Source organism: Centroberyx gerrardi, chromosome 16 (genome assembly GCF_048128805.1).
Source record: "Centroberyx gerrardi isolate f3 chromosome 16, fCenGer3.hap1.cur.20231027, whole genome shotgun sequence".
NCBI lineage: Eukaryota > Metazoa > Chordata > Actinopteri > Beryciformes > Berycidae > Centroberyx > Centroberyx gerrardi.
In genome coordinates this window covers 6,056,782-6,076,223 of record NC_136012.1, presented here as the reverse complement: position 1 = coordinate 6,076,223, position 19,442 = coordinate 6,056,782, and the positions used below count along the sequence as shown (strand labels likewise).

The window sequence follows — 19,442 nt, the reverse complement described above, 5'->3', positions numbered from 1 at the left end:
CCTAGTATCACCACTACCAAATAGACATGTCAGTCTACATTTGACGTTAACCGTAACACTTGGCAAGACGAATACACAGTTAAGTTGGATGGTAACGTTACACTGTCTCTTTAATAACCGTTGTCAGGCAACCAAACTGAAGACAACGTTAGCGTTACATTCCTTTTCGCTAGCGTTAACTAGCCTATTTGGACATTTGATATTGACAGTTTCACATATTCTGCGTCTAGCCAACAGTAACTAGGTCGTGGGACTAAAGCTAGCTGGTTAGCTTTAACTAGTGGGAAAAGGAAAACCGAACAAGGCAAAGCCAAAGAGAATAATGCCAAAGCTAAGAAAGCTAACTTTAGCTAATCACTAGCTCCTTGGCTAGCTAACGTTCGCTGTCTCACTGGCACTATCAGTTTGATTGTCGGTAGCCTGGAAAACAAAACGTACCATTGATTTCAATAATAAATCAGGCGGATGTGACAAGGTTGGCAACTTGCAACTGTTGCTGGTGTCCTCTTCGCGCTCAGCACCACTGTCAAGCCAGTCAGAATAAAACAGACAAGTTCCGGTCGCAGTTTTCAAAATAAAACCCTTATTGCGGCGCATGGGTAATTCATAGTATTCCCATTCCCATCCTAAATGAAATTACACTTAATGAAATAAAAATAAAAAATTCCCCAAATTGTCATTTTACATAGCATGACAAAATGATTTTTGTTGCTCAGTACAGTTAAATCTTTTCCCCCTAAGCGGGACACATTTAATGCTTTTATCTTGAAGGCTCAACTTCTTGTCTTATTCTAGCATTCTCTAGCTGGCTTGACGCATCTGAGCCATGATGATCTCAGCTCAGCTGTGTTGTTAGCACGGCGCGTTGGCCACGCCCCTCCACTGGAGACTCCACCCACCGTTGGGGGAACATGCCAAGGAATCTATAAAGACATTCACAATTGCTAATATTATCTTTCTTACTAGGATATCTTATACCAGGTCCCATAAATACATCTTACTTGGATTTTGTAGTGCGGGTGTATTCTGCTTCAGAATGCAAGAGCACAGTGTGGAATATCTGTGTCAATTATAGATGACATTTGATTCCAGATCCTGTGGTTTCAATGAAAAAATTCAAATTCTTCCACTCCTTCTTGTTTCACTATACAGTGTATGTATATTGAAGTACATAGTTGCACATAGTTGTATTCCATCTGTAAATATTATTTGATAAAGGAAAACCAACAATACACATTTGCACATCTGAACACTTTTCAGTACATGTTCTTCATCTTAATACCTGATGATGTGGATGGCTAGGGCACGCATTCATATCCACTTCAAACCTGTAAGTTTGTCACTAGAAAAAACATGTTTATTTGTTGTATTAATCTCAATATGCTCTTCTGTAGTATCCCATAAATCAATCTGCTTCCTATTGGATCAACCCCACTTCCTCTTTCTGTCTGTTGGTTGTAGGTTACCTGTGTATCATTTTCAACAACAATACCAAGGAAACAATTCAACAAACCAAAAACGGCACATCAACTTCTATTTTTTTTTTTTTTTTTGCAATTTATTGCTTATATAAACGCTCTCTAAACAATTTTTGGTAAAAATAAAATCTATCAATAATCACAAATAAAATTGTCACAATGACTTTTACATGACATTATATTGCACAATTATAAGCCTTTTTTTTAAACAATGATCACAGAACACAAGTGTTGTTGCTCAGGTTGTGTGTTGGAGGAATGTTGAGAGGTCTGTGGGCAATGAAAGACACACTGGCTGCCTTTACAGGGCAACAGAAAAGCTCAACTTCAACTCTATTGGCTGCATTCACACAAGGTCTATAGATTATCAGGTCTAGAAAATGATGATCAAACAATCAAGTTTTCAGGACAACACAGAAGTTTGGTGGCCATGGATCCAGCACTGGGACCAAAGCCACTGGTCGCATGTCAGTCTATGAGTTGTTTACTTCCACAAAATGTTACTTAAGCCTTGTAATCTATACACCTTTGAACGTGGGCTTTCTGGTACAAGTGTGATCCGTCTGGTTAGACTGCCGTCTAAACAGGGAGAAGTCAGATTCCGTGCGGTTCCTCCTTGTTTAGACACACAAGACGTCAACTTCATAACAGAGTCAAACTTCAGCTTTTCTATTCTGGTGTCAACCCAGCCTTGCATCGCTTCACAGCAAAGTTCTGCCAACAGAATCATCCTGTGTCTCAGTTTTGACCAACACAGCTGCTTTCTGTCTCAGCTTTAACCAAAAAGGCCATCTCCCCGTCTGGCTTGGCAGTTTATGATTGGTCAGCTACAGAAAGGCCTGAAAGATGAACTAGCAGAACCCTAGTTTCACCCAAAGAGTTTGAGTTTGAGTTTGAGTGTGTGTGTGTGTGTGTGTGTGTGTGTGTGTGTGTGTGTGTGTGTGTGTGTTCAGATGTGTTCCACCTCCGTGTTAAGTTCAGTACACAGTTCCTTGAGTAACATCTCCATCAATACCTAACAGAGACAGAGGGAAAGACAATAAAGAGTGCATGAATTGTATGCAATTGTACATGATGAATACTGTGAAATCTGTTTTTTTTGCAGTGGTTTTTCCCTTTAGGATATTGATAATGGTGGTGTGTTTGTGTCTTGTTCTTACATAGAGAAGGTGTTTGTTGGCACTAGCCTCCTGCAGGGCATTGAAGATCTTGATGATCCCGTAGCGGGCGTTCTGTTGGCCAACTAGATTTGCTAGGGCTTCTGATACCAGATATGACATTGAGAGAGAGTAAAGAGACAAGAGAGGTCAGAAGTTAAGAGTTTGAGGGAAAATAAGCACTCAAGCTTTAAATATATTTTTTGAAGCGATAAATGAATTCCACAGGCTTTCCATGTCGTGATTAGTTCCCGTTCAAGTCCATGTCCAAAACTTTGGGCACCCCTGGTTAAAGAATTCCAGGTTCATTTCAGATGTTACCTGGGATATTGTCCAGTAGTTTCTGTTGAGCCCGCTCCTTCGTATCGCTGCGTTCAGAGTCGGTCCGGACCCTGACGTGCGGCGCCAACTTCCCGTTGGGCCAGAAAGTGTCCCTGAACACACTGATGTAACACACCAACATCTGCTCAGAGAAGATCCAGTTTACGGTGTCCCGGATCTGCCTGAAATAAAGCAATACCACACGGATAATGTTAACCTTGTTACTGACATTAGCAACAAACTGTGAAAGAGTTATCACAGTTATAAACACTAGGACAAAAATAGACACAAATAGAAAGCTTGTTGAAAACAGACACTTTTTCTGTGATAAAGAAATGAAGATAGGTAGAACTATATTTAACTATAATCCTCAACATTCTTAACACCTGTCCTGACATTAGATGCGCCGGTGAAGTTCAGACTTGCTACTTACTTGTTGATAGTTCGTCCAAACGTCACCTGGACTAGTGCAATAAGAGTCTTCCTCACCCACTTAAACACTGAGGAGGGAGAGGGAGAGAGACAGAGGGAGAAGAAGACAGAACAGAGGATGATGAGATAGACGGACTCAGTTGCAATAGATGGATCCTTCTACTGTCTCCATGTATAGTCTTCTCTCTGACGTGTGATTGTCTCAACTGGAAAGTCCAGAAGCTATGTAACGCCTAGTCTGGCATGGTCACACCCCTCTTCACACTATATTCATTTTTTAGCACAATGCCAAGGAGAAAGGTTGCCTTCCATATAGGCCTATTTCAGGAATGTACTGTATGTAGACAAAAACATGTAAAATGTGTATTTATTTCTTGAAACGATGACAATAGTCCACAGCACTCAAGACTTGGGGGTGGATCTGTATTGTGTTGTGTGGAGGCTGGCTAGCGTTTGTTTGCTGTAGAATTACATTTCTATATTTGACATAGAGGAGTCAGAACAGTTGTGGAGAGAGATGTGGGAGGATGAAGATGAGTGAAAACTAATTGAAGTTGACTGTCTGACAGCTGCACAATGAAGACAGACATCAACAAAGAAAACTCCCACCGGCATATGGAAAATTCCTGTCATTTCTGAATAGACAACTTTGTAGTTTTGTTGTTTGTCAACATGTATAACAAGAGATGGGTAGCATCGTTAGAAAATTAGCTGTAGCCTTCAGGCAGATACTGTGTGTATCTATTGTACCTATTGTAAAGCCCACTGTCCAGAACTCATTAATTCCCCACCCTTCTTTTTGTTCTCTTTTCTTTGGGTTCCTGTGGGTGTGTGAAGAGCAACCCAGTGTTTCCTGTGTGGTATTATGTTTTATGCTGGACTTTGTTTTCTATTTGATACAAATGGAAAATGCATTTTTGATTGTAAAGACAGCAGTGTACTGACTTCCTCTGAGTTCAAAGATCTCTCCTATGAGCATGAAGCAGGGTTCAGCCAGGGCGTCCCTCCTTCCATCTGCCTCATCACCGTAGTCGGACAGGTCGCTGTCATCCTCAGCCTCCTCCTAGAAACAGCAGGTACACACACATATACACTTTATTATAGTGACACCCTTTCAAACTGCAATGATTTGTAAAAGAGAATGTTAATGGAAGCTATTAGTTACAGTGCCAAGCTAGCCCACTGATAACTGTTATGTTACCAGCCCTGTGTGTGTGTGTGTGTGTGTGTGTGTGTGTGTGTGTGTGTGTGTGTGTGTGTGTGTGTGTGTGTGTGTACCTCAGTATGGGAGAAGAAGTCGCCAGGTAGTCTCTCCAGGAAGGAGGCCAGAGAGAAAGACGATTTCTTCTGAATGGACATCACCTTCAAATAAACATGGAACAAGACATCATCACTGTACAACAACAATATATACATATCAACGCTATAATATAGTGACAGACCAGAAAGAAGGACAATTTTGTCTGGATAGGCACCACCTTCAGGGATCAACATCAATATACACACACTATAAAATATGAAATGAAGATATGCCATTTGGTGGACGCTTTGATCCGAAGCGCTAGTGCCTTGCTCTGCACTTTGAGCTACACAGAAAGTCATAATATGCATGATGGAACAAAAAAATTTATGATGATATCAATTGTAGCTATAATCTGATATTTTATGGTCTAGATCTAATGAGTCACTACCACTGAGTTACAAATTTCACAAAACAAGTTCCCAATTTCATGCTTAAGTAACAAGATACTATAATCCCAATTTATTCCATCTCTCTTGATTTATGGGGAACACAACTCAATTTATGAAGTTATATCTGTTGGTCTGTGAACAAAAACAACTTGTAAGAGATCTAAGACGGAAATGTCAGCTGTCATCACATATTAAATTGAAAAAACTGATGACTGATTATGTGGATATTTCACTATTTCCCTTGTCCGCAGCTTCTGATGCATTACTCTTTAGTCTACTGGAAGGAATTCTGCAGCAAATCAAGCCTGACAAGATGAACGCACAAAGCACATCATTGCAGTTAGAGGTTGTCCTTGTGAGAGATGTACTTTTGTCACAAGAATGCGTAAAAAAGCTAATTTCACAGCAATAAATATATGACAACAATTCATAGCTTTAAAGCAACATTCCACTTAGTTTTAACATGGGGGTTATTTGGCACTTGACCAGCATGAAAACTAGAATATAAACTAATCAGCAAGACTGGATGCAGCTGGACGAGTTTGTAGTGTTCTGACTTTCACTTCCCATTCATTTGAATGAGGCCATGAAAATAGTCTTAAAACTGACATTTAACACATTGGTGAACAGATTGCTTGAAGAAAGAAACAAGAAGCCTTATCTAAACTAGGAAACTGTATTTCTGATATTATGACAACATTACTAGCGCTGAATTGTTTGGAATAAGAGTGTCTTATATTGTCAAGCCCCTTACCTTGAGGTGCTCTGGGGAGGGGCTGAGGAACGCATAGAGAGCCTCTGACTGGCACAACCGCTCATCTGTCAATAAACGCTACACACACACACACACACACACACACACAACTGAAGTCATAATCAACAGGGAGGCAGTGTGAGCACTGAGCTAGGTGTTCTCTTGTCTATTTAATGTCTAGGTTGGCAGTCTTGTTCAGGCTAACAAGTGTGTACATCTAAACCTGTAGAGAAGCAGTTATAACTAACTATTACAGTAGATAACTGGAGAAATGTATTGAGCAGCATTTTGCCATTATTTAGTTGGTAATACTCAGTGTAGCTCTATGCATTTGTATATAATACAGCTGTACAAGCACAGAGCTGAATTTGGCTCTTTTTTAGTTAGCAGTAATATTAGTCAAGTCTAGTTGAATATAGCTGTATGTACAGTTTGGATGTTTACCTGGAGAAAGGCATTGAGCTGAGTTTTGCTCTTGTCCAGGAATTTCTGGTCAATAGATTTGAAGGGGAGTTTACTGAGTGACGGTAACTGGAGTTTCTTCAGTGACGGAAAACACTGAGGGAGAGACAGAGAGAGTGAGAGAGCAAGAGAGAGAGATTAAATGCAATTTCATGGTAATAAGAGGCATACCGCTGGGATGGGCACATTACTGCCAGAACAGACTTTTTTTTAACTTCGTATTCTGTTTACTCTCCTTGTTTTTGCAGGTGAATTTATATTATGAGCATTGTGCAATAAATTTCCATATGGCCTCTTTCATTCTAGAAAATATAGTGCATTATAAAAATAAACAACTATGCAGAATATATCTTTATTTACCACACCACTCTCAGGCCCCTCTTAAACCAATTTATGGTGATAAGATTAACTTTATTTGTCCCTGAGGGGAAACTGTATCTAGTAAAGAGATTGGAAGTGTTTCAAATGGACTCCAGAGCCTGCGTTGTTTTCAAGCATATGGTGTGCGATCTGCAATAAGCCCAACATCAAATCAATAGTTACTGTGGGATTTCTTTCTTTCACTTGTTTTTACCAATCTTCCTACTGCCATGCTATGTGGGGACTCTCTTCCAAAACGCTGCAGTGACACAAAAGTTGCTCTTAGGTGGAGGAGGGGGGGCAGTTGATTAGAGTACTAGGGAAGTTGTTAGACATCTTTCAGCTGGCGATAATGGAATATTACCACAACACCCCAATGTAACTTCCTTGCTGCTATTTAGAAAAGCGAGTGTTACATCCATACACATCCGAGCTCAGTGCTGTGTTACCTCGGTGAGTTTGCGGTGCAGCGTCTGGAACTCGGTGAGTTTCCTCTGTACGTTCCAGCGACTGTTGCCCGTCTCCTCTCCTTCCACCAGGCTAACACACACACTGTAACACGCTACTGTCTCGCCACCTTCCTCTGTAGCCTGGAATACACACACATAGTTTAACATGCTAATATTTTACATTGTTTTCACACCATAAATGAATATATAGTAAATCAGTCAGTCAGGTAGTATGTCATGTAGCTAGCGAGTTACCTCAGCAGTAGTAATAGTAGCCCTCCAGTGGCCCAGGTTTTCACACCACCAGTCAGTCCTGCTGATGTGCTGCTGTAGTTCACTGTGTTCTCTCTCCATGGCTCCTATCTCCTCCTTCAGCTTACTCACTAACTGCAGACACACAGAGACAGACCGATTTAAACAGACACGCATGGCACAGTTACATAAAGAAACCAATGACATTAACTGATGAATAACAATGTAAGGGGGCATAAGCTTTCAGATGAGTTATGTTTTCAAATCTCCTTATCCAAAGACTGAGTTAGAGTGTTATGGACATTCATTCACGTCACTCACATCTAAACAACCGAACATCCAAACAACTTATATAAAAAGTTTTATACTATAAAAAGTATAAAAAATATATAAAATAGACTTACTGTGTTTGGCTTTTTGTCAGAAAATTCAATAGTTTAAAACACTTGTCTTGGTCACATTTGAGCTGAACTATTTAGTGGTGATCCAGCTTACAGTGCAGATATGTTCAGGGTCTCTCATTGGAAGAGATTGGGTGTGTCTGAACCAGATCCTAGAACCTACCTTTTTCAGGTTTATGATTCATTTAGGCCACTCTGACCTAGCAGGCCAAAATGCATATTGGCTCATTTTGATTCTGTGCTTTTATAGCCTACTCTTGAACCTCTTGCTTGTCAACTCCCTCCATCTTTCCTGTCACTCTCTTGTATACTGCCTAATAAAGCAGAAACGCTTGAGAGCTGTATGAATATTAAAATGTTTGAGTGTGTTTTGAATGAACCCCAACGCTCGCCTTTTGTCAAGTTTATGTGCTTTTTGTTACCTTTTTGTCAGGTTTGGGTGCGTTCTGGATGGAGCCCAGGGCCTGCCGCTTGTACTCCAGTTTGTCGTAGAGTTGGCGGAGTTTAGTGGCAGCGTAACTAGCCTGCTCGTTGATTCCTTTACTGCCCTCATCACACACTTCCTCTCCTGCATCTAGACCCTGGCACTACACACACACAGAGGGACACAGACAAATATTTACACACATAAATATGCAGAAACAGATACACATACATACAAAAAGAAGTTAAAAAAAATGTCAAGTTAGTTTTGATGGGTGAACATTTTTACATGTGTGTGCTTGTGTGTATTATATGTGTATATGTTTGTGTGTCTGACCCCCTCCTCCTTTTCCTCAGTGCTGCAATGTGATTGGCTGCGCTGCTCGTCTCGTCTGATCAGCCTATCGTAGAGGTCGGAAACCAGGAAGGAGGGGTAGTATCGCTCTCTCATTGTTTCAGCAACCTAGAGAATAAATGAGAATAAATTAGACTGAAAATGCCTGCTGTATCTCTACACCACTATGAGGCTGATTAATTGGTGGTCAATGGCCATGGTCAATGGGTAAGAGCAATAGAAATATTTTATTTATTTACTGTAGAACACTTTTTATTATTAACACTGTATAACACCATAGACAGTTGAACCTTTTCGAGGATAACTTTCTCCACTATGACTACTGATGCTAACATAGCTCATTCTCTTCTAGTAAGAACAACAGTAGTTACCTGTTCCTGTAGTCTAATGAAGACTTGTGTTCCTCTGTTCCCCACCAGACTCTGTTGGACCTCTTTGAGGAGAACCTTCTCCACCGGAATCTCCCTGCTCTCCACAAAGAACTTCTGGTAGATCTCACCTACGATCTGGGGCACCTCGTTCTATCAAGCACATATTAACAGACACATATTATCATTCATGCAACAATGAGAACAAGAAGAATGAGAAAGTGAGCAATGAGAAAGTGAACAATCTTAATTCCGCAGTGGACAATTTAAAAGTGTTTTTGAAAATAAGTGGATACATACACACATACAACCTGTGTATTTGTGTATAGGTCACCTTGTTGGCAGTCTTCAGTGTTTCCACCAGTTCCCAGAAGCTGATCAGAGCTCTCTTATCAACTCTCTCCATGTAAATTCTGAAATGCTCCCTGTAACCTGGATTACACATGATGTCATCAAACTGGAGGATCTGGAGGTGGTGGAGCAGAGTGCAAAAGACAAAACATAAGATGTTTGGTGGATGCTTTTATTCAAAGCACCTTACACCATCATGCATATATTGTTTTGAGCATGTGTGGTCCAGCATGAGCATGGTTGGAATGAAAACTTGCATGATCTTGGGTCACGGTAGCACATGATTGAAAACCACTGCTCTATTGTCTTACCCTCTGGATCTAAGGTCCCTCTCTTTCCGTTAACTCTCTCCTGTGTTCTCATACTACCACAGTTACATAATCATTATTCTAATACTAATTATAACTAGAGACTGTAGCTGGTAGAATACCTCTATCAGCAAGGTCACGTAGTTGCACATTGCACATTATAAGTCTTACCCTCTGACTCTGAGGCCCATCGCACTCATCGGCCCCTCCTTCCTCGTTGTTCTCATAATTTGGCCCGCCGAGTAGGCGGATCCGTTTCTCACACTGTTTCTTGGCAACGGTGAGCTGATTGATGTATCGTTTCATGTCTCTGGCCCTCAGCAGGTCTGCCTTCATAGCTGCTGACTCTTTACCTTTTCGCTCTGAGAGAGAGATAGTACAGGATGACAAAGGGTGTGAGCCAGCTTTGGACACAGCATTGTTAATACCTAGTGTGGGTCCAGTGAGCCACCAGGACGCCCCAAAGAGTTGCTAGAGAATAGTTGCTAGAGTTAACTTTATGTTATCCAATGGGCAGTTTCAGCCAAGCAATCTGACTGGAGAAAGCCATGCTCCAGGTGTGCTGTTCATTCCTGTAAAGGCATGACGAACTCTGCTTTACTGTGTTGCTATGCCAACTCGTGGTAACCAGGGAGCAAGTTAGCAATCTTTCCTGTTTTTTCCTGTCTTTGTAATCTTATGTATGTACAATACTTTGGAGAAAACTTTTCAGACAGTACACATGCATTGGTAACTGTTGTATAAAAGCCAAAATACCCTTGAGGATATTCTTTAATGTGATTATTGGCGACTCCCATATGGGTACAAACGACTTTTTGTTGATGTATAAAGGAGTAAGTTTACATGCACACCAATAAATTGTTGGTGTACTGCCATAATCAGGTTAAGATTGAATTATTAGTGTGCATGTAAACATGCTCAATGAAGTCTTTGTTCAATAGTGTAGTGACCTAAAATATCTGCAGTATGTCTGTACAATCCACTACATGGTGTAGTACCTGCTGAACAGTGGGATGTTTCACTGCACTGAATTTGAAAATATTTTAGCACGCAGTTTTGCCCCGAAACACCAGTATGTTTAAATTCAACGACTTTCAAAAAGTTTTCGGTAAAGCATTTTTGGTAAATGCAGAGTCATGTAGTGAACTGCAGTGTCTGTACCTTTCTGCTTCTTGAGCTGAGGCAGGCTGCTGATGGTGGTGGCATGAATAATCTCTACCACTATCTGATACCTAGAGGCAGAGAGACACAGCGGAAATTTGCAGATCAGCTGTCGCAATCGATCAATAAAATCAATCTGGGCTATATTGGGATGAATGGAAAGAAACTGAATACAGCTGAATTAAATGCAACAAGGTGTAAATATAACATGTCACAATAGTAAAATTGACATGAGCAGTAATTCCATACTACACACTATGCATGTCGGAGTCCATATTTTAATAATTGATATAATACATCAATAACAAGTCAGTAGTGAGTTATTTCTCAGACTAACAAGACAATTTGGCAACCTCATGTCTGCTCCGCATTTAGAACCAGTCTGTTGCCGCCCGAGACACTGTCTGTTCCCATGGTAACCCCACAGCAGCAAATGGACTAGTGGTTAACAACACTGCTCATCGTTGTGATTAGTTTGAGGAAGACTATGTAGGAAGGGGACAATATCACTTTAAAAACGTCTTTGCATGAGGCAGTGCAGGTCTGTGTGTGTGCGAGTATATCGTGCCTGAGTTGTTGAAGGAAATCGACATCAGCAGAAGTTGATATCAGTTTGATAAAGTCTTCATAGGAGGCAGCATAGGTGTAGGCTTTCTTCTGCTGCTCAGCCTGCTGCTCCCTCTGCTCCAACTGAGACAACAGCATTCTGTTGATGGAGTCTGGATCACTGAGCACTTCAACCAAAGGCTTCAACACTGGAATACACACACACACACACACACATTAGATATATAGATAGGTATAAAGATAGATAATAACAGCATTCTGTTGATTGAATCTGGATTGGTTAAGAATTTACACAAAGCCTCCAAAATCAAAATACATGCAAAAACACAACTAAGATACTGTATCTGCAGATGTATACAGGCAGATACTGGTAGTCACTTTTCTACCTGCACTTCTGGCTTTAGAGCTAAACTGGAATAAATATGAACAACTGTACTAAAATAAAGGTTTGCGTCTGACTTTCATATCTTGTCATCCATGAGTTGTTTTTCAGCAGTTAACATTGAAACTGCTGATAATTAATTGTAGAATGTCAAAAATAATCATCCTCTATTCTTGGGATATCAGGTTTCTGCAGGCAACTGAGGACATGCTAGTGCAGAGCTGGTGAATACTTCGGACATGGACAGCTGTGGGCCAAAACATAAACGGACTGGGAGACAGAAAAATACTATGAGGCGTTGATCATTTATCACCATATTAAGTAGATCATAGCTTCTTAGGTTTGCTTTGGAGTAAAAAGATTATTTGAAATTATATGGCTCAACTGTATTAAATTAACCAAATACAGCATATCTTATCACTCTGGAACTCTTTGGAGCGCCAAATTTTTGGGCAGTCCAGTGCTAGAGCCAGAATAACGGCCAGATGTACCATCTTATCTAATAAAACATTATTGCATACTGCCATCTAATTCCATCTGATGGAAACTGATATCTAATTAGATCCAAAGGGATGACATTAGTGGCTTGGCTGTTACAATGCTACTGCACTGGAGGAAAGGACACACACACACACACACACACACACACACACAATGACACAGATATACATAGACAGACAGCGATAGACAGACACACACACACAACACCAGTGATTTCCCTGCTGGCAAACTAAGTGGTTTTGCTGACCACCGAGATAAAAATATGAAATATCAAATGTTTTAAATCACTGGAGAACCACACCTATTCCTCTATTTTGTGTTTATGTTAGCCTGTTATGATATTAGCCATGTCAACTTTTACATATTTGGCTGTCTCAGCTGTCAACAGACTGTAAAATATGAAGAATTAACAACTTGCAATGCTAACAGGCATTAAGACACAACACTAGCTAGTAAGCTGTGTGTTGCAGGTACCTGGACACCTCTGCCATGTAGCACCTTCAGCTGTGATGACTTTAGTGAGGCAGGGACATAGGGCGCGAGACTGTGTTCACTAGTTGACTAGGGGTGTAACGATTCACTGTTTCGAATTGATGCACCGGGCTTAATGTCTAAGTTGAGGTTGGAACTATTCACTGTTACTGAAGCCATTGCATATATAAACATAACAGCAAGCATTATTTTGAGTTGACTGATTTTCATTTTTTACCATCAACAAATGAGATTCCAAAAAGGATGTTATTATGGTCATTAAAATGTGAGACCATTTAATGTGCATCTTCCTCTCTCTCATACATAACTGGATTGATTTATGCCTAAAGATTCCTTCTTGCAACCAGTGGCCAAACTATGGTAGAAGTAAAATGGAACTGTTTGCACGATTGAATTGCATCGTATCATATTGCATCGTATCATGCCGCATTGTATTGCATCGAGACAGGGCTGAATCGAAACGTATTGAATTGTTGGCTGCTTAAAATGTATCTTAGGTGCATTGAATAGTTGATTCTGTACTGAGATGCGTATCAAATCTATCTCAGAAGGAGAGGTACACACCCCAATAGTTGACGCAAACACAAACATAGCCTGATATACTCATCTATGCACACACACATACCTTTAGTAGTGATGACTTCGGTGAGGCAGGAGCGTAGTGTGTGTGATTTGGCATCCTTTTGCGGCAGCAGACATAAAAGCAGTATTCTGGCTACACAACGGAGGAAGGCCAGCTCTGAGTCTGGACTGACCAAACACGGATGGAGAGGAAACGGCCGAGCACACTCCTCTGATCTGGACACACACACACAGAGAAAGAGATAGAGAAACAGAGTTAGACGGAAAGAGGGAGAGAGATTTGGAAATGTGAGTTGATGTCAGATGTGACAGAACCGTAGATGACGTGTGTGTGTGTGTGTCTTCACCATGTCTGTCTGCCCTATGAGTGTGTGTGTAACACTTGTCAGTGAGGTCAGCGAAGTGTACTGCACACGTGTGTATGTCTACCTTGCAGATGCAGCCTTGAGGTCTGTGAAGTGTGTGTGGAGGATTCTAATGGTGTCGTAACACACCACGTTGACAAGGTCTATGTCAGCGAGCCTGGATCTCAACTGCCCAGTCATCTGCCACCAGTCCTCTGACAGCATGGAGTACAACTGGCCATCATCACGACTCAGTGGGACGTACCAGGACAGGATGTAGTCTCTGTAAGAATAGTCAAACACTAGACAGAGACAGAAAGTATTAGTATATACTAGAGAAACCGAAAGATGTGCCAGGATAGTAAACAATGTAGATGCAGGTAAGAAAGAAAGATCTAGAAAGTTTTAACAGTAAAATTTAAATTACCGTCAACATTGTAATAACTGCACATTGTCGTCAATGAATCAGATGCTGCTTTGAGGGAATGAGTGTGGAACTGCCTGCTTTGGCGTCAATTAAAACAATCTTTTTTTCTTTTTGCTCCGTTTTTGTTGAACATTTCATGAAATGTCAACTGCCAAATTTGGCGTCTCTGGTGATCACTATTCAGCACCACTTTATTTCACTGTCAAAACCCAGTCTCAAAATCTTACCTGTAACACATGTATAAATGAGGAATTGTAATGTCACAAATAGTACTTTTCAAGAAGGGCTTTTAACTCTTTGCAATTATCAAAATTGACAGCTGAGGGAGCCATTCTGAAAAAGGTCTGAAGGCTGACAGAATTGCTGACGGAATTGACAGCAGATCCCCACAGCAGCTTATGTCCTGAATTTGTGAAATAGCATTTTAACTGTTCGTACTTTGCATGGGTCCACCGATATAAAGAACTGAGTATTAGCAAGCTTAAACAGAAATGCTGTTTATCAATTAAATGACACACCAGGCCTAGATTATGACCCCATGATTGAATCATAACTTCTCACCTCAGACACTACTACAATCTCACCACTCAGCTAACTAAAACCTTCACAAAACACATACTTGCGCATGCGCGCTCGCACACACACACACTTTCTTGGTGTAAATCCTGGAGCCATCTGTTACTTGGCAGCCAGACATACTTTTCCACTGACTCTGTATGTGTGTGTGTTTGTGTGTTGTGGACAGACCGCTCTACTCTAGTAATCCACTATGAGGGGGAGGGGTTAGTGTCAGGTCATGATGACTGACAGAAACAGAACTCCATCAGTCAGCAGTTTTCTTAAAAACAGAACTTGCATGTTTTTCCAATAATATTTGTCATAGCTCAGTTCAGAGATTTGTACATGAACTGTCTCCTAAAGCTATAAACCAGACGTCCAAGACACTCTGGATCATTGAGAGACAAATCCTGGAGGTACTCCACTGACAGTAAATTGGAGACTGATTTTGTGGACTCAAAAAGCCTGATTTTTTTTGGGGGGGGGGTTGTACACTCCACTTTGATGGTGAAGTGAAAATATGATAATTCTCCCAGAGAAGACTGTATGAATTTGAACTTGATCGTAACCAGTGAGATTATTCTAACGTCTGATTTCAACATAGGTAGCCAGAAAAGCACATTTTTCGATGAAAATCAACTTTAAAAGCTTCCCATGTAAGCTTCCTATGTTCATTTTGTATATAAAAACAAAGAATAGCCATTTTGCAAAATAGTGGAAGCCAATGTTTTGCTTTTTCACAGCAGAGCATCCACACAAACTGAAGACTCATTTTAGATAGAACGGCCAGCAAAACTAGATACTAAAACACCAACAAATAAAGCGTGAACATCAGGCATTTTGTAAGCCAAGAGCTGAACACGATGAGATGAAGAATACACACCATTATGCTCCTTTAACCCTTTAATCTCTGGCTTTTAATTTCCTGTTACATTAGCTTCAACAGTAAGGCAAAACCACTTTTATTGTCATATCATCATCATATTATCCGCTGAGTCCAACACTTGATTTTAGCTATGGCATGCCTGCAACAAGTGATATGTTCACTTCTGACATTGTCATTGAATAGCGTGGAAACACTCCAAGTTGAAAGGAATTAGAGAGTAAGAGTGATCATTACCTTCCTTCAGGGCCTTGTCCACATTGTGTGACACCACCACCCTCCTGTTCTGGCTCGACTCCTGTATTGGCACCGAAAAACGAGCCTGAAACACAATAATAGTACCAGGTCACTTCCCTTCAGTGACTGATTGGGACAACAGAATAAAAGCAGGAACTAATGGGCAAAAACAGGAAATCACTCTTCACTAGAAATGAGTGGGAGCTGTGTGTCTAATAAGCTTGAAATCCTGACAGACATGACAACCCAAATTTGTCACAGTTCACAGTGCATGCCAACCAGACAAATGCATGTGACAATGTTCTTCCAGTGTCAACATCAATAAGCCATCAGTGCACAGCAACAAGCACACTCTGTTGAAAGGAAGTCATTGGGCTCTAGCTGCATGTTAAGGTAAGCCACCAGCCAATCAAAAGGACATGAGTGCTTTCCTTGAAGAATAAACGACACTGTGTGCATGCGCATGTGTATGTGTGTGTGTGTGTGTGTGTGTGTGCGTGCGTGTGCATGCGTGTAAGTGTGTCTAAATCCAGCAGCATGACTCTACCTCACCTATTATAGAAAGACACACTGAGGGGCTGAGGGCAAGCGGAGAGAACGAGGGGAGGGGAGGGGGGGGATGGAGGGGAGGTGAGAGGACAAGACAAGGAGAAGACAGGAGGAAAATAATTGAAGGAAAAGAGTGATGAAGGAGAAGAGCAGAGGAGCAGAGGAGAGAAGACAGCTGGGGATGCCGAAAAGAACAGTGTCATACTCAGTTGTCCGTCTGTCTGTTCAACAGCACATATGGTACAACATTTGTCAGATTTTCTGTTTGTCTGACCATCCTTCCAAGTTTTCCCAGTGGATTTTAGGGTTTAGATGGTAAAATTTGGGTTAACTGTATCTTACCATTAGTTTATCAATGAATTCCAGCAGTCTCACTGAATGCCTCCAGATGGCTTAGGGTTATGTATAATGTTGTAACACTAATGTGATACCAGAGGGAAATTCTCTTTTCCCTTGCCCCCTCTCCACAGGAAGGTCAGAGGTCAGGGTCAGATGCTTACCGATACAAGGGCTTGAACCAAGATCCTCCCATTCAAGGACAGTCTCCCTGCTCACTACTATACCTGTTGCCCAAGAGGCAGGTGAGCGCTCATGTGGTTTCTCACAAGGAGTTTGTTAATCACCACAAAGTGCAGTTCAGTCTCCTCTCTACTGCTGACTAAGGTTATCATGAGGAGTTATCAGTATCTTACCATGAGCTTGTTGAAGAACTCCAGCAGTGCGGCCGACTGCCTCCTGCTCCCGCCGAAGCAGCTGACTTTGGGAGGACTCTTCCTGACGAGCAGAACGAAGCTCCCGGCCAGGAAACACAGCAGAGCGAAGGACACGTAGATGAACAGCTTCAAGAAGAAGGAGGTGAGAGTCAGGCCTCCCCAGGCCTGCTGGAACACTACTGCTGCCACCACGCCCAGACAGAAAGCCGGGACAAACCGGACAGAAGAGCTGACGGGAGAGGAGGAGGAGGAGGAAGAGGTGGTAGACATGGGCCCCCCTGCTCCTCTGTTACTGCTACTCCCTCCAGCCAGTGGTGTGGTGGTAGTTGAGGAGGTGGGCATACTGCGACCCCACCATCCATATATGTGCCACTGTTATTGAGGCTGCAAAGTGGGTACGCTAGTCTATACGCACAGTGAAACAGGTGGGTATACTGTGTACACTTGTGTATACCCTCGACTACACCACTGTTTCGAAGGAGAGGCATCCCCGCTCTGACATCTCCTCACCGACCCACACAGCTATGTCTTCCCCGCTCCTAGCATCGGGCCGCCCGGCCACACACACGCAGCCCTGTCCGCTTAGTCATCCACAACACGATACTCCAGAAAACAGAGGTCACCGGGCCGGACTGGATGGAATCGGCGACGGGAGCTGACAGTCGCCCAGAAAGCAGAGAGATACCCGGGATGATGGGATGGATGGAGCAACAACAACCGTCACCTTGGAGACAAACAGGTGGAAGGGTAGCTTAGCGACTGTTGCTAACCAACTAGGCTAGCAGAAAAAGGCTAACCTAGGCAGCCAATATTTAGTAGTGAACGATACCTAACTAAAAATACAACCAGCTGCAAATAAGACCAAGCAAATGTATAAGGCAAGCACAAGATATTATGTCTGACTTGCTTCTTGGCCTGACTACTGTACTGCAATAAAGTAGAGATAGCTAATTTGCTAAGCAACCGAGGTATCATCAGCTAATGTTAGCTAACTTACCTATCGTTAAACAGAGTACAATAACAACACTACACTCCCGCTGCCTACTCCCCAAGGAAATGAATCGGAAGCTTTGCTATGAAGAATTAAAACGATTGTAACGTTAAACGCAAAAGATGACAAAAAGACAAAGATGTCAGGTCCAAAATCCCCGAAAAATACAAATAAAAAGTGTTTTTTAAACGGTAGTTACGTTGTCGCTGTCTCGAGCTTCAGCTGACTGACAAATCTCTCCGCACGTGAAAGGGTGTCAGCCAATCAGCGGTGGTGTTAACCACGCATGGGGTGCCTGTTTTACTCAACAAGATAGTCCGAGTGGACGGAGTTTCTGCCTAAACTGAGCCGTTCACGCATTCGAATAAACACCGCCCAACAGGGCAGCTCCGGATTTTCCACAACCACAAGCTCATAAGGATACAGTAGCTTGATTTGTTTTCTCTCCTCCGACCTAGGCCTATGTTATGTATGTACAGAGTCTGAAACATCTTTATTTTTTAATTATTTGAGATAAAAATGTGTGTTAACATGTGATTCCATTGAGCTGTCATAGGACGCAGCTGGAGGCAATCAGTTCACACCTCAAAACGACTTTTGTTCTAAAAATGAGAATCAGAATGTCTCCAGCTTCCGAGATTTAGGAATCACCAGAAAGCCCCTGCCCAGGGATTTAATACTTTGTTCAGGCTCATAAGTTATGAGGTCAGAGATATAACTGGGGGCCAAACGTGTCTGTGCTGTAGAAGTGATCAGCAAAACATACATATGAAAAAAAAATCAAATCATACAAAGTTGAGATCATACCCGGTGTTTGAGGAAGTGAGAGTTTCTCTTCTATCAGTGAACCAGAAGGCAAACGAGGGAAGAAGGCAAAGTGTGAAGTTTTACCAGTCCTGAATATTTGCAAGAGGCTGTATTCTTTACAGGATGGAGTCTTTTGAGAGACTTTTGATTTAGGAACAGAGTTGTTGGAGTGGAGAGAGAGGAAATAAAAGTGTTGTGGCGGACTCTACAGACATTATTCACCATAATCTGTGGTTTGGGTAAATTTAACACACACAGTTATATTGTGTGCTTCTCAGGGTTAAGGAGACACGGTCCCTTTAAGAAAGTCTGGTTTTCTGAGTCTGACGTCAGCTCGACGTATGTTGTGTTTTGGAGCGCGAAGTAAATTGTCTTGCTCTGTGGGTTAAAAAATAAATGACACACGAGTTGGTGTAGTCAACAAGAGAAGTTGTCCGTCTCAACTTTCCTGCCACTTCTACAGTGTTACTGACTTTCTCCAGATTGCTGAATGTATGTGCAAACTGTTTAAAATCTCAAGCTGGTACAACTGTTACAAAATTTGCACCGATAAAAGATTCACTGGGAAAATATCCCAAAATACAGTTTCAACTGAAGATTTTTGATTTAATACGGAAAGATACAAGTGCTGCAGTGAGGCATTCTCCCATTCCCCATGGAGCTTTTCTAGGCACCACCCAAAAAT

General features: G+C 41.7%; 1 protein-coding gene across 2 annotated transcripts; it reads right to left on the bottom strand.

Annotated features, from left to right (window-relative positions):
* Positions 1 to 1,236: 1,236 nt before the first annotated feature.
* snx25 (sorting nexin 25) lies at positions 1,237 to 18,170 on the bottom strand. Of its 2 annotated transcripts, none has more exons than XM_071914211.2 (22): positions 18,150 to 18,170; positions 16,939 to 17,683; positions 15,698 to 15,782; positions 13,678 to 13,894; positions 13,292 to 13,464; positions 11,293 to 11,479; positions 10,725 to 10,795; positions 9,735 to 9,925; positions 9,239 to 9,370; positions 8,908 to 9,057; positions 8,519 to 8,644; positions 8,181 to 8,345; positions 7,361 to 7,492; positions 7,106 to 7,246; positions 6,279 to 6,392; positions 5,835 to 5,912; positions 4,667 to 4,750; positions 4,334 to 4,451; positions 3,390 to 3,456; positions 2,957 to 3,138; positions 2,639 to 2,739; positions 1,237 to 2,493 (listed from the first exon to the last, which is right to left on the bottom strand). In XM_071914211.2, exons 2-22 carry the CDS (start codon positions 17,299 to 17,301, stop codon positions 2,428 to 2,430), a joined length of 2,943 nt encoding a protein of 980 aa, XP_071770312.1. In that variant the 5' UTR covers positions 17,302 to 17,683; positions 18,150 to 18,170; the 3' UTR covers positions 1,237 to 2,427. The 2 variants fall into 2 exon arrangements, with proteins under 2 accessions (XP_071770312.1, XP_071770310.1); XM_071914209.2 differs by having other exon boundaries at positions 17,957 to 18,167.
* Between the last annotated feature and the right edge of the window lie 1,272 nt (positions 18,171 to 19,442).

Bases quoted from the DNA above. Each gene is read 5' to 3' on its own strand.
- snx25 (XM_071914211.2), bottom strand. From the start codon at position 17,301: ATGCCCACCTCCTCAACTACCACCACACCACTGGCTGGAGGGAGTAGC. The intron at 5,913-6,278 runs GTAAACATCCAA...GTGTGTGTGTAG, and splicing joins AGCTCAATGCCTTTCTCCAG to CGTTTATTGACAGATGAGCG. The intron at 2,740-2,956 runs GTAACATCTGAA...ATCTGGTATCAG, and splicing joins ACTACTGGACAATATCCCAG to AAGCCCTAGCAAATCTAGTT.